The following is a 14610-nucleotide window of genomic DNA, read 5'->3' on the forward strand; positions in this document are numbered from 1 at the left end:
TCCCCTCCAACATTTTCAGGGTGCAACAACCACGAATCTGTAAATGCGTGCATTGATGTTAGACAAAGTAGCATATGCAACACCTCATCCCAATTTCTCCTAGTCCTCTTTCCCATGTTCCCACTTCGTTCAGCATGTTGTAGTTTTAAAACATGCTCTTTATTGGAATAAACCACGTGTATTAACGGAATATAAGAAAATAAAGAAAGTAAAGGTTAATCTATATTACGTTTATTTCACAGTTTTATTAAATATTGAATGGCGAGGGAGAAGCATCCGTTTGCCTCACTTACTTGTTGGCTTCACTTTCCCCTTAAATAAAAAAATATCTGTCCTGGAAATTGCTCTGCCAGCAGCATCAGTAGCCACTGCTCCTTGATGTTGTGGTAAAGCATGCGCATGCGCCACACATTGGAATTACTGCACTGGCCAGAATAAGTTGGATCACGTCTGTCTTCACTGAAATCCAAAATCATATCAAAACTATGGCGGTGTTGAGAATAAGAACAATGAGATACTTTGGGGTTTGGACCTTCCTCGTAATAGTGGCTGTGGTCTGTGCGCAAAGGTAAGTGGTCGGCTTAGATGCTCTTCACTTCGAATGAATATGTTATACACTGTAGAAAACACTTCAATAATGCCTTTGGAAGCTTGCACATCTAATAATGTATTCCTTCTCCTTCTCTAGGGTCAATGACCCTAGCAATATGTCAATCGTAAAAGAAACGGTGGATAGACTGTTGAAAGGATATGATATTCGCTTGAGGCCAGATTTTGGAGGTAATTAAATTAATTTAATACAAACTGTAATTTACTTTTCTGTTGTCAGCCCTATAACACTCAGTTGTTGCTCTAATTGTGTAGATCCTCCAAATCCCTCGTCTTATTTTTTAAAGTTAAACGCACGTAGCCTACCCTTCAGTTTGTCCAGGTAGCCTATACATACATCGGGCCACCTCGTTCCACGTGTGCTAACGACACGGATTAGGATCACTTTTTAACACAATACTAGAAGGGTATTAGAAGTTGTAGGCTTAATCAATGATACACCTTTTGACTGTAGTTTCATGGAATGAGATGATAAATTCCCTAACCCATTGTTATGTTGGCGATTGGTGTCTACCTTACGAACGTTGCTATATCTTTATTCAGGTGTAAAACCCTTGACATTTAGCTGGGTGCTTATACAAATACAAGCTGTCGACATAGGTATACAATTCCAATTTAATCGGAAGCATTTAGACGTAATGAACACCATGCACTGTGTTTTGTGAAGAAACATCAGAGGCACCGTGCGCACCTTTTTGAAATCCCATATTGTATCGTGTTATCTGGCTGACAATAAATTAATGACTGATTGCTCGTGTGCTGCTGCTAGGCAGTTGCTATGCAAAGGGTTACATTTGTGGTTTATGATATTAATGTTATAAACCAAAAATCATTAAATGGTTAACATTACGGCCCGTTTTGTTGGTTTGTTCTAGGTCCCCCTGTGGGAGTGGGGATGAATATAGACATAGCCAGCATAGATATGGTATCTGAAGTCAATATGGTAAGTACTCGATTATCACTCTCCCAATGGTTTGTGGGCATTGCCCTAATATTATATGCATTGTCTTTCCTAAAGGAAACCCAGGACACTGCATGGAGTAGGTTACCAGTCAAATCAATGCTAAAATATGTAGTCTTCTCAGAGCTATGACAATCGACCTTTTTAAATTCACACCGATACGCCTAACTATTAGGTGCATGTTGTTGCTAATTCACCCATAACAGAGTTTCACATCTGTGAATGTTTCCTAACACACGTTTCAGGTTGTAACCTGCATATCAAATGATGGCAGTTGATTATATAATTTCCTGCCGTAATGGATGAACACAACATCTTGCATACCTGTGGTTTGAGTCTTTGTAATGTGTTTACATGTAAGTATTTACTAACGTTTTAAGCATCTTATGAAGTGCATACTGAAGTGGAGGCAAAAGTTTTGCTTCATGCAAGAGCATCCCCTAGTGCTATTAGTCAGAACTGCACGTCAGTCGAGAGAGACAGGGTTTCGGACTCTGCCTGAGAGGAATGGCCCCTACACCAATCCTTTGAGAATGTTTTTGACAAAATCCATGGTTATGCTTCCTGTCACCATGCCAATCTCTCTGCTAATCTGTGCTATTAGCGTGTTTTTTGGTTGTTTTGTCATTTGTACATTTTGAGTGTTGTGGGAAAAGGTATGCCTCCATTGTAGAAGACGGGTAAGGCCCCATTTAATGACACTGAAATGGACATGATTATTATCTCTGTGCATATAAATAATGTTATGAATAAATATATTTAGATTTCTGTTGAGTAGGATTGCAATGACTGTATTTGGGATGAAATAGCGGGCACTGGGCACAGACGTCACTTCAACGTTGATTCAACCAGTGTGTCCAGTGGGAAATGTCTTTTTTCCAGTTGAAATGGGGCTCATCATAGTATGAAGTTAAGAGCACCCAACTGGCTATTTTTGGCACAAATACCCAAAGGTCTTAGTTTAAACTGTTGTCATTGTATTCGTCCCCCAGACCAAATGCAATTCTAGTTGGGTTTATTGTATAAAACGAGATGTATGATTAACAAGATGTATGATTGCTCACAAACAGTCTTTAATGGTGGAAGTTGCCCTTGTCCTCCATTTATCATAGATCACTGGTCTAGTGCCTTCTAAATTTTATTTGTCTGGCTCTGACTTCTGCATGCATTCATCTGGATTAAACACAGATTTTCACTGTGTAACCAAAGTGAGTGACCAACGCACCATGAACTGAAGGTTTTGTCAAGGTAGGCACCTCCCTGTGGCAATGTGGACTCTCGTCATTCATGGCATTTCATGGGAAACACTCCCTTTATGTGACGACCCCTGTGTGATGGCAAAAAGCTGGCCTTGGTTATGTTTAATCTCCTAATAAACGGCCTAATCCATGGCTCCTGGTTGGCTGAACCCCTGAATGAAGCAGCTGGGTTATTGTTTTAGGTAATGATTTTACCTTTAATGCTTTCAACAAATATGCTCAGTGACTATAACAGCGTTGTGCTAATCCACAAAGCCAGGCTGGAAGTCAACACAGGAAAGGGATTGTGCTCTTCTAGGTCCTCTGTGGTTGGCCCATCACCCTCTTATCTCTGGGTTGGGACTTTCACACTGCACCTAAAGGAACAGGATTAGTGATAGATCTCACTACACATTCTCCATAGCTGTACCACTCACAGCCAGCCAGTCAGCTAGCCAGCCAGCTGGCCAGTCAACCAGAGGAAACAGGCAGCAATACAGGCAGCACCAAATCATACGTCATCTCAAGCAGGGCCTCGTAGAGTCCATTCTATCAATGGACAAGAAAATCCTGTTTCTTTTATCAATATCTGCTCAAGAGCTTTGGCCCTATAGCCCATCTAGACCAGATTGCAAGGTGTTTCTCCACTCCAACCCATCTAGGTCAGATTGCAAGGTGTTTCTCCACTCCAGCCCATCTAGACCAGATTGCAAGGTGTTTCCCCATTCCAGCCCATTTAGACCAGATCGCAAGGTGTTTCTCCACTCCAGCCCATCTAGGTCAGATTGCAAGGTGTTTCTCCACTCCAGCCCATCTAGGTCAGATTGCAAGGTGTTTCTCCACTCCAGCCCATCTAGGTCAGATTGCAAGGTGTTTCTCCACTCCAGCCCATCTAGGTCAGATTGCAAGGTGTTTCTCCACTCCAGCCCATCTAGGTCAGATTGCAAGGTGTTTCTCCACTCCAGCCCATCTAGGTCAGATTGCAAGGTGTTTCTCCACTCCAGCCCATCTAGGCCAGATTGCAAGGTGTTTCTCCACTCCAGCCCATTTAGGTCAGATTGCAAGGTGTTTCTCCACTCCAGCCCATCTAGGCCAGATTGCAAGGTGTTTCCCCACTCCAGCCCATCTAGGTCAGATTGCAAGGTGTTTCTCCACTCCAACCCATCTAGGTCAGATTGCAAGGTGTTTCTCCACTCCAGCCCATCTAGGCCAGATTGCAAGGTGTTTCTCCACTCCAGCCCATCTAGGTCAGATTGCAAGGTGTTTCTCCACTCCAGCCCATCTAGGTCAGATTGCAAGGTGTTTCCCCACTCCAGCCCATCTAGACCAGATTGCAAGGTGTTTCCCCACTCCAGCCCATTTAGGTCAGATTGCAAGGTGTTTCTCCACTCCAACCCATCTAGGTCAGATTGCAAGGTGTTTCTCCACTCCAGCCCATCTAGGTCAGATTGCAAGGTGTTTCCCCACTCCAGCCCATCTAGGTCAGATTGCAAGGTGTTTCTCCACTCCAGCCCATCTAGGTCAGATTGCAAGGTGTTTCTCCACTCCAGCCCATCTAGGTCAGATTGCAAGGTGTTTCTCCACTCCAGCCCATCTAGGTCAGATTGCAAGGTGTTTCTCCACTCCAGCCCATCTAGGCCAGATTGCAAGGTGTTTCTCCACTCCAGCCCATTTAGGTCAGATTGCAAGGTGTTTCTCCACTCCAGCCCATCTAGGCCAGATTGCAAGGTGTTTCCCCACTCCAGCCCATCTAGGTCAGATTGCAAGGTGTTTCTCCACTCCAACCCATCTAGGTAAGATTGCAAGGTGTTTCTCCACTCCAGCCCATCTAGGTCAGATTGCAAGGTGTTTCTCCACTCCAGCACATCTAGGTCAGATTGCAAGGTGTTTCTCCACTCCAACCCATCTAGGTGAGATTGCAAGGTGTTTCCCCATCTAGGCCAGATTGCAAGGTGTTTCCCCATTCCAGCCCATTTAGACCAGATCGCAAGGTGTTTCTCCACTCCAGCCCATCTAGGTCAGATTGCAAGGTGTTTCTCCACTCCAGCCCATCTAGGTCAGATTGCAAGGTGTTTCTCCACTCCAGCCCATCTAGGTCAGATTGCAAGGTGTTTCTCCACTCCAGCCCATCTAGGTCAGATTGCAAGGTGTTTCTCCACTCCAGCCCATCTAGGTCAGATTGCAAGGTGTTTCTCCACTCCAACCCATCTAGGTCAGATTGCAAGGTGTTTCTCCACTCCAGCCCATCTAGGTCAGATTGCAAGGTGTTTCTCCACTCCAACCCATCTAGGTCAGATTGCAAGGTGTTTCTCCACTCCAGCCCATCTAGGTCAGATTGCAAGGTGTTTCTCCACTCCAACCCATCTAGGTCAGATTGCAAGGTGTTTCTCCACTTCAGCCCATCTAGGTCAGATTGCAAGGTGTTTCTCCACTCCAACCCATCTAGACCAGATTGCAAGGTGTTTCTCCACTCCAGCCCATCTAGGTCAGATCGCAAGGTGTTTCCCCATTCCTGCAGCAAAGGTCCAAATATGACTCTTTGGTGGCCCCTCTTTCATGTCCTCTTAAGATCACAGCAGGGATTCAGATGCTTTCTTCTTCTCTATCAACTCAGAACACATAGTTGTTTGAAAGAAAACTTCCAGTTCTCTCATCTCTACCGACAACCTATCCTTTTCTACCGTCCTCCATGGTACTCTAGCAGCACTGTGTCTCTACCTACCTCAGACAATGTAAATTCATTAAAGCCAGCAAAGGGAGCTGTGGTGGACAGCTACTTGGTCTGTGGTTGGAATGTGCCACGAGTCACATACAGTGAGCTACAGAAGTATTGGGACAGTGACACATTTTTGCTTGTTTAGCTCTGTTCTCCAGCATTTTGGAATTGAAATTATGCAATGACTATGAGGTTAAAGTGCAGACTGTCAGCTTTAATTTGAGGGTGTTTATCAATTTCGGGTGAACCGTTTAGAAAGTACAGCACTTTTTGTACCTAGTCCCACCATTTTAGGGGACCAAAAGTATTGGGTTAAATTCACTTATTAAAGTAATCAAAAGTTAAGTATTGGTCCCATATTCCTATTACACAATGATTACATCACGCTTGTGACTAGGATATGTTTTTAAACACTTCTAAATTAATGTGGATGCTACCATGATTATGGATAGTCCTGAATTAATCGTGAATAATGATGAGTGAGAAAGTTACAGACACACATACTGTATATCATATCCTCCCAAAAATGCTAACCTCCCCTGTTATTGTAATGGTGAGAGGTTAGCATGTCTTGGGGATATAATATTTGTGCGTCTATAACTTTCACACTCGTCATTATTCACAATTCTTTCAGAATGATCCATAATCATGGTAGCATCCACATGAATGTAGACGTGTTCAGAAACATATTCTATTGTTATTTACAATAAAAGTGACTCCAAATTGACACTTTACATAATTTACAATTCATTTCTATTGAGCACAAAATCATCTGAAACACAACCAAAACAAACAGCAGATGCATCTAACAAGTTTTGTAGTCACAACGAGATGTAATCATTGCGTGCTAGGAATATGGGACCAAATACTAAACTTTTGACTACTGTAATACAAATATAAGTGAATTTATCCCAATGCTTTTGGTCTCCTAAAATGGTGGGACTAGGTACAAAAAGGTCTGTAAGTTCTAAAAGGTTGAATGAAAATACCCTCAAATTACAGCTGACGGTCTGCACCTTAACCTCAGTCATTGTATCATTTCATATCCAAAGTGATGGAGTACAGAGCCAAAACAATACAAATGTTGTCACTGTTCCAATACTTCTGGAGCTCACTGTATGTTCATCCAGCATTCCAGGTATATAATAGGCCTGTGTTTGAATGCATGTTCCCTCTGAAAGGTACTCTGCTCCTGCGTGCTCTTCCACACAGCCCTGGGAAGAGAGCAAAGGTTAGATGTAAGGCTGGGCGATGTAAATCCTTGGGGTCAGGCCTCTCCATTTGGAGTGGCAGCCTGTGAGGTTGGAGGGAAGGTCATGCACCTCATGTTGCTTATGGTTCATATGATTTAGAGACAGACACACAATAGAACACTCAGAAAACAAATGAAATAGACAAACTGCAACTCCAGGTAGCTAGTGACTCTTAGGTGATGAATGGTTGGCTAAGTGGTAGAATCTAGTGCAGTGCTGCCTACAGTACAGTGTTGCCCTACAGTATCTAGTGCAGTGTTGCCTACAGTATATAGTACAGTGTTGCCCTACAGTGTCTAGTGCAGTGTTGCCCTACAGTGTCTAGTGCAGTGTTGCCCTACAGTATCTAGTGCAGTGTTGCCCTACAGTATCTAGTGCAGTGTTGCCATACAGTATCTAGTGCAGTGTTGCCCTACAGTATCTAGTGCAGTGCTGCCCTACAGTATCTAGTGCAGTGTTGCCATACATTATCTAGTGCAGTGTTGCCCTACAGTATCTAGTGCAGTGTTGCCCCACATTATCTAGTGCAGTGTTGGCCTACAGTGTCTAGTGCAGTGTTGCCCTACAGTGTCTAGTGCAGTGTTGCCCTACAGTGTCTAGTGCAGTGTTGCCCTACAGTATCTAGTGCAGTGTTGCCCTACAGTATCTAGTGCAGTGTTGCCATACAGTATCTAGTGCAGTGTTGCCATACAGTATCTAGTGCAGTGTTGCCCTACAGTATCTAGTGCAGTGTTGCCATACAGCATCTAGTGCAGTGTTGCCCTACAGTATCTAGTGCAGTGTTGCCATACAGTATCTAGTGCAGTGTTGCCATACAGTATCTAGTGCAGTGTCGCCATACAGTATCTAGTGCAGTGTTGCCCTACAGTATCTAGTGCAGTGTCGCCATACAGTATCTAGTGCAGTGTCGCCATACAGTATCTAGTGCAGTGTCGCCATACAGTATCTAGTGCAGTGTCGCCATACAGTATCTAGTGCAGTGTCGCCATACAGTATCTAGTGCAGTGTTGCCATACAGTATCTAGTGCAGTGTTGCCATACAGTATCTAGTGCAGTGTTGCCATACAGTATCTAGTGCAGTGTTGCCATACAGTATCTAGTGCAGTGTTGCCATACAGTATCTAGTGCAGTGTTGCCATACAGTATCTAGTGCAGTGTTGCCATACAGTATCTAGTGCAGTGTTGCCATACAGTATCTAGTGCAGTGTTGCCATACAGTATCTAGTGCAGTGTCGCCATACAGTATCTAGTGCAGTGTTGCCATACAGTATCTAGTGCATACAGTATCTAGTGCAGTGTTGCCATACAGTATCTAGTGCAGTGTTGCCATACAGTATCTAGTGCAGTGTTGCCATACAGTATCTAGTGCAGTGTCGCCATACAGTATCTAGTGCAGTGTCGCCATACAGTATCTAGTGCAGTGCTGCCCTACAGTATCTAGTGCAGTGTTGCCATACAGTATCTAGTGCAGTGCTGCCATACAGCATACAGTATCTAGTGCAGTGTTGCCCTGCCAGTGTTGCCATACAGTATCTAGTGCAGTGTTGCCATGCCAGTGTTGCCATACAGTATCTAGTGCAGTGTTGCCATACAGTATCTAGTGCAGTGTTGCCATACAGTATCTAGTGCAGTGTCGCCATACAGTATCTAGTGCAGTGTTGCCATACAGTATCTAGTGCAGTGTTGCCATGCCAGTGTTGCCATACAGTATCTAGTGCAGTGTTGCCATACAGTATCTAGTGCAGTGTTGCCATACAGTATCTAGTGCAGTGTTGCCATACAGTATCTAGTGCAGTGCTGCCCTACAGTATCTAGTGCAGTGCTGCCCTACAGTATCTAGTGCAGTGCCATGCCAGTGTTGCCATACAGTATCTAGTGCAGTGTTGCCATGCCAGTGCTGCCCTACAGTATCTAGTGCAGTGCTGCCCTACAGTATCTAGTGCAGTGCTGCCCTACAGTATCTAGTGCAGTGTTGCCATACAGTATCTAGTGCAGTGTTGCCATACAGTATCTAGTGCAGTGTTGCCCTCCACTGTATTTTATAGTGCAGTTTCTTTCTTTTTTTTCTTCTATTTTCTTCCACGTTGAGCCATATTACTGTTGACGGAGTCGTTTTATTGTTGAAGACTATGCCAACAGTATCCACAGGGAAAGAAATACACACTGATGAGGATGAGCCAAACAACAGAAATACCATTATTGATGTAGATAAAGGCCAAGAGGAGCTTATTGATCACTTGAGAAGGTGTTCAGAGTGCAGAGCCCTCCATTTTGGAGCACAACACATTCAACTCATGGCAGCTGACGAGATCCAGATATCACGGTTCAGAACAGACTGTGCTGTATCAAAGGATGACTATACTGTATGATTTTAGTGATTGAGAGATATATCTAAGCATTAAGGCACCATGGCTAAGGGCTATTCTTATTCGTGACACAAAGCAGACACACAGCCCATAGCCATGGTATATTAGCCATATACTGTACCACAAACTTCTTCGGTGCCATATTGCTATAATAAACAGTAAAAATAACAGGAAACAGTAATTAGAACAGTAAAAATAAATGTTTTGTCATACCCTATCTACATGGTCTCATATAACACAGCTTTCAGCCAATCAGCAATCAGGGCTCAAACCACCCAGTTTATAATGTGGAGTAACATTTGCCCAAGGCGTGTTTATGTTGGCATAGCTGGACACATTTATTGTAATGCGTTTCATATATTGTAGTCTGAGTGCTATGGCAAATCTTTCATTGAGTCTGAACTTGTCTGTGTTATGATGGTTTATTGATGGGCTTTTGAATCAAGAGAGGAAGTATATACAGAAAGAAGATCCATCATCTCTCATCCAGTCAGGAGAAGTTTAAAACAACATTCTCTCTTCATCTAATGCAGTCTGAATCTGTTTCGCAGTGTTCCCATGGAATGGTGACTGTGGGCAGAACTGCAGTGACTAGTGAGTGGTTGTTCAATATGTTTGGAATAGGAGTGAAATAGGCTTGCATCACAGACCCATCACCGTGGGTTGATGAGATATTTACCCATCTTAATTGAATTATAAATGACCTGATTTAATCTGTGGATGGATGATAAGAGAAACTCCAGAAGATATATTGAAATAAACAAAGGAACTTTAATTTATTACTGTGCTGTCATCACTTACAATGTGTCTGACATGACTCATGAAGCTGGTATTGTTAGTTAGCATATATCAGCTAGCTAATTTCTGTCACATTGACCCTTTAGCATTATGACATTTAATTAGCATACTGCTAGCCTAATGGTCCAGTCTGTTTGTGCTTTAACCATGGCAAGGATATACATATTGGCTGCTGTATGGGACTAGGCTAGCCAATAGCATAAGCCTTTCAAAAAGCCTTTGGATAAAGTCTACAATAGAGCCTGTGCGTGGGGATGTATCAGTTTTGTAGGACTGGTCATAGGGTTGGTCTGACTGGCTCATCCCTGGCCCCCTAATATGTTGCTGGTCTCCAGTCATGATTACTCATCAAGTTGTAATGTGAAATGACTGTTGCGTTACGTAATGGACAAAATGCAATAGAGGTTATCTCCGTAAGGGATGTAGAAGATATTTCAGACTAGATGCTACTGTAGAGTGCTACGTATGGCACATACTAATCTCTCGTGTGCAGATTAACATAAATGGTACCAAAGATCTGTCATGATACAATGAGATGCCAATTACACAAGACTTTAGTTCTGGGCTAATCGAGATTAAGCACATGCAAATGTGCTACAGTCTCTCTATTGACACTGTTCGACACACAAACACTCCCTTATATAAACGTGTATGTACTTTCTGCAATGATGGTTCCATTGAAACAGAAGCTCATGCCTTGCTTTACTGTGAGTTATACAATGACATTAGAGATGATCTTTACTGTTGGTTATACAACGACATTAGAGATGATCTTTACTGTGGGTTATTCAACAACATTAGGGATGATCTTTACTGTGGGTTATTCAACAACATTAGGGATGATCTTTACTGTGGGTTATGATACATGTTGATAGTGAATCATCTATCTTGGCTGGGCTAGTCTTCTGTACTCATTGACATGTACAGTATCGAGAAGCCATCCTTCCAAATCTTGTCTCGCTGACCAAGCGAGCGAAGCCTGGGCTTCAGAGACTAGTGTAAAGCTAACTTTTTGTCAACCAAAGCCTTTTAGAAAGGAACAAGTGGAAGAGAAGTTTCACAGGGAAGGCTAATAAATGTGTGTCGTCCCCCCCCCCCCCCCCCACGATCTACTCGATTCTCATTCTTCATGTGATTCATGTGATTAGCCTGTAATCCTGACTGAGACATTACATGTCTTTTTAACAGTTAAAGGTCCTAATAATACTGCGTAATCCCTTTTAGTAAAAATACTAAACTGCCATGAATTACATTTCCTGAAAAAAATTTAACGAATAAAAAATATTCAGTTTTAGTTTTTATAGTTTTTTTCATCAGGCTTTGACGTATTGCCTGTTACATGGCGAATGGTTTCATTTTCAGTTCACCTGCCCTGTAATGGTTTCTTGGCTCCCTTTCACTCAAAGGCCTTTTACCTCAGGCCTGTTTCACCTGCCTCTTCCACCTGACAGCCAGGGGAGATAACCACTGCTGGGCCCATCAACAAATAGCACTGTCACAGGCAGGCCCACTGGCTTTGTATATATTGCATATGCATGTATCATTCAGGGAAAAGTATATGCTGAGGGAATTCACAAGAGAGAGTGGGTTTATGTGGGTAAGGAGAGGAGAGCAACATCAGCACATACTGCATTTTACATAATTCATTAGCTTTTGTTTGGATACGTCCCTGTAGAATTGGGGATCAATTGTATATCCACTCGTTCGCTCGATAGTACATTTAAGAAAGTGTAATATCAAGTGGATTGTTCATATGTATGCTAATAATGAGTTCACTATTAGACCGGTGGAAATCTGTCCTTTGGTCTGATAAGTCCAAATTTTAGATTTTTGGTTCCAACCGCCATGTCTTTGTGAGACGCAGAGTAGGTGAACTGATGATCTCCACATGTGTGGTTCGCACCGTGAAGCATGGAGGATGAGGTGTGATGGTATGGGGGTGCTTTGCTGGTGACACTGTCTGTGATTTATTTAGAATTCAAGGCACACATAACCAGCATGGCTACTACAGCATTCTGCAGTGATACGCCATCCCATCTGGTTTTCACTTAGTGGGACTTTCATTTGTTTTTCAACAAGACAATGACCCAAAACATACCTCCAGGCTGTGTAAGGGCTATTTGACCAAGAAGGAGAGTGATTGGACTGCATCAGATGACCTGGCCTCCACAATCACCCGACCTCATCCCAATTGAGATGGTTCGGGATGAGTTGAACCGCAGAGTGTAGGAAAAGCAGCCAAGAAGTGCTTAGGATATGTGGGAACTCCTTCAAGACTGTTGAAAAAGCATTCCTCATGGAGCTGGTTGAGAGAATTCCAAGAGTGTGCAAAGCTGTCATCAAGGCAAAGGGTGGCTACTTTGAAGAATCTATAATATAAAATATATTTTGATTTGTTTGACACGTTTTTTTTGGTTACTACATGAGAAACCATTCAATGAGTACTATAGGTGTGTCCAAACCTCTGACGGGCACTTTATAAAACTACTAATGAGTTGGTCAACAGATGAAACTGTTGTTGGTTTTGATGTCTATACTCTCTGGAGTTTGAGTTATTGGGAGCCTTGGTGATGATAGAACCAGAATGTCCCACTCCCTCTGTGTGTCACAGAACAGTGTTCTCAGGGGAACTTTTGTTTTGCATAGTCTGTGTTTGTCTCAGATAACTATTTTGCTGATTGTATCGAAAAGACACTAGACTTTTGTAGTTTAATTGAAAAGTGAAATTGAAACCAGTTTGTTGACCTCTTCCTTCTGTGGAACTCTGCGGAGAGGCGTGGTAGTGGTAGTGGGCGTGCTCTGACCAAAAATGTTGCTGTTCAATAGCTAATTTCCTGCAATTCCACACATTTTGCCATGGGGGCTGATATTTAAAAAAACTAAAAACATTTAAGCTAATTTCCTGCAATACTACACGGCCTCTTTATGGCTATATTACCTTCCTAATATTGGTATGTCACCGTTTACATGGTGAGGCTATTGCGTGATAGGAATGAGAATGTTGAAGATTGGTATGTCACCGTTTACATGGTGAGGCTATTGCGTGATAGGAATGAGAATGTTGAAGATTGGTATGTCACCGTTTACATGGTGAGGCTATTGCGTGATAGGAATGAGAATGTTGAAGATTGGTATGTCACCGTTTACATGGTGAGGCTATTGCGTGATAGGAATGAGAATGTTGAAGATTGGTATGTCACCGTTTACATGGTGAGGCTATTGCGTGATAGGAATGAGAATGTTGAAGATTGGTATGTCACCGTTTACATGGTGAGGCTATTGCGTGATAGGAATGAGAATGTTGAAGATTGCCCTCTGCACTTTACATCATTGATACTTTTTTTGTAATATGAAACCTGTAGATTTAGGAATCTTGAGGAAAGTTAGAAATGTTAAAAGTGTATTAGTTATTTTATATACTTTATTTGGTAGTTTTAAGTGAGTAGGTGGGGAGTTCCTGTTGATTATTATTATATCATTATTACCCATAAGTTGCTATGTAGATTTTTTTTTTTTACCAGCGAAGAGATGTGTGGAGGGCCATGTCACATGACCATCTCCTCCATTACACATATGAGTCACAAGCTAAGGCGAGCTATATAACAATTAATGGCTGACTTAACATAACACATGTTAAGTCAGCCAATAATTGTCATAATGGCTGCCTCTGAGCTTTGATATGTCCCTCTTTCATTTCACCAGCTTTACTGAAATGAATATCTGAAAAGCTATAAACCTCTTCTCTGTATATGCAGCACACCAGCCTTTATTATTATAGTTAATGAAACAAATGGCAGCTTGTTACAGTTAAGAGGCAATTGCGATTCGGATAGGAAATGTTAATGTTTCCGTGTGAATCATTTGCCTTAGTGGATTTATTACGTTGGAGATTCCAGCACGCAGGCTTCCATCAAGCACCATTTAAAAATGATGTTTGAAAGCTAAGAGGTCTTTCTAATGGTAGACTGTGGTCCTACTGCATGTTGAGCTTCGTCCTCACCTTACAGTACATGATAGGGTTTTAATATTCATTATAGGAAAAGGTCTTCTGAGTCGTCTGGATATACAGACACATGCGGTTGTTGTGTATTGTGCTTGCAGAACAATACAGTAGTATCTAGTACATTGTCAAATGCGAAATCGTAATCATCAAACATTGATCATTTTTTTCGGTGGTCTTGGTGTATGTAAGTGGCCACATTATTTCCACACAATTAAACAATGACATTCTGCTTTTAATTAGATGCAACAAGATGAACACTCCCAAATTAAACTGTCTCGAGCACTCATGGCAGGAAGTTCACACTGCAGATTCAACAAGACTATAATTATCAACTTGACTTCTAATTGTTGGAGGCACCCACTTGTCTGCTCTGCTAAGGGATGCTTCTCATGGCTCATTATACATACAGGCTGTAAAGTCCAGTCTATATAGTATTAGTGTCATTATATAGTTCAGCCATTATATGGTTCAATGGGCCACCTGCTTGCCCATTACAATCATGTGACTAGGTTCACACACACTGTTGGTTGTGGGGCCCCCTAGAACTGTTGGTTATCCTCTTGTTGGTCATTTTTGGGACACTGACGAGGCTGGTGAATTTGAACAGCTGCCGGGACGTAGGCCTAGTTAGCTAGCATGTGTCATAAGTCTGACTTAACTGTGCTC

General features: G+C 42.4%; 1 protein-coding gene across 1 annotated transcript in view; it reads left to right on the plus strand.

Annotated features, from left to right (window-relative positions):
- The first annotated feature begins 447 nt into the window (after positions 1–447).
- Positions 448–14610, plus strand: part of LOC139419435 (gamma-aminobutyric acid receptor subunit beta-2-like) — an 80517-nt gene continuing 66354 nt past the window's right edge. The window contains exons 1-3 of the mRNA XM_071169383.1: positions 448–568; positions 689–780; positions 1485–1552. Coding sequence (XP_071025484.1) covers positions 486–568; positions 689–780; positions 1485–1552 — 243 coding nt within the window. The 5' untranslated portion in view covers positions 448–485. The remainder of the gene's footprint in view (positions 569–688; positions 781–1484; positions 1553–14610) is intronic.

Source organism: Oncorhynchus clarkii, chromosome 10 (assembly GCF_045791955.1).
Source record: "Oncorhynchus clarkii lewisi isolate Uvic-CL-2024 chromosome 10, UVic_Ocla_1.0, whole genome shotgun sequence".
Lineage (NCBI taxonomy): Eukaryota > Metazoa > Chordata > Actinopteri > Salmoniformes > Salmonidae > Oncorhynchus > Oncorhynchus clarkii.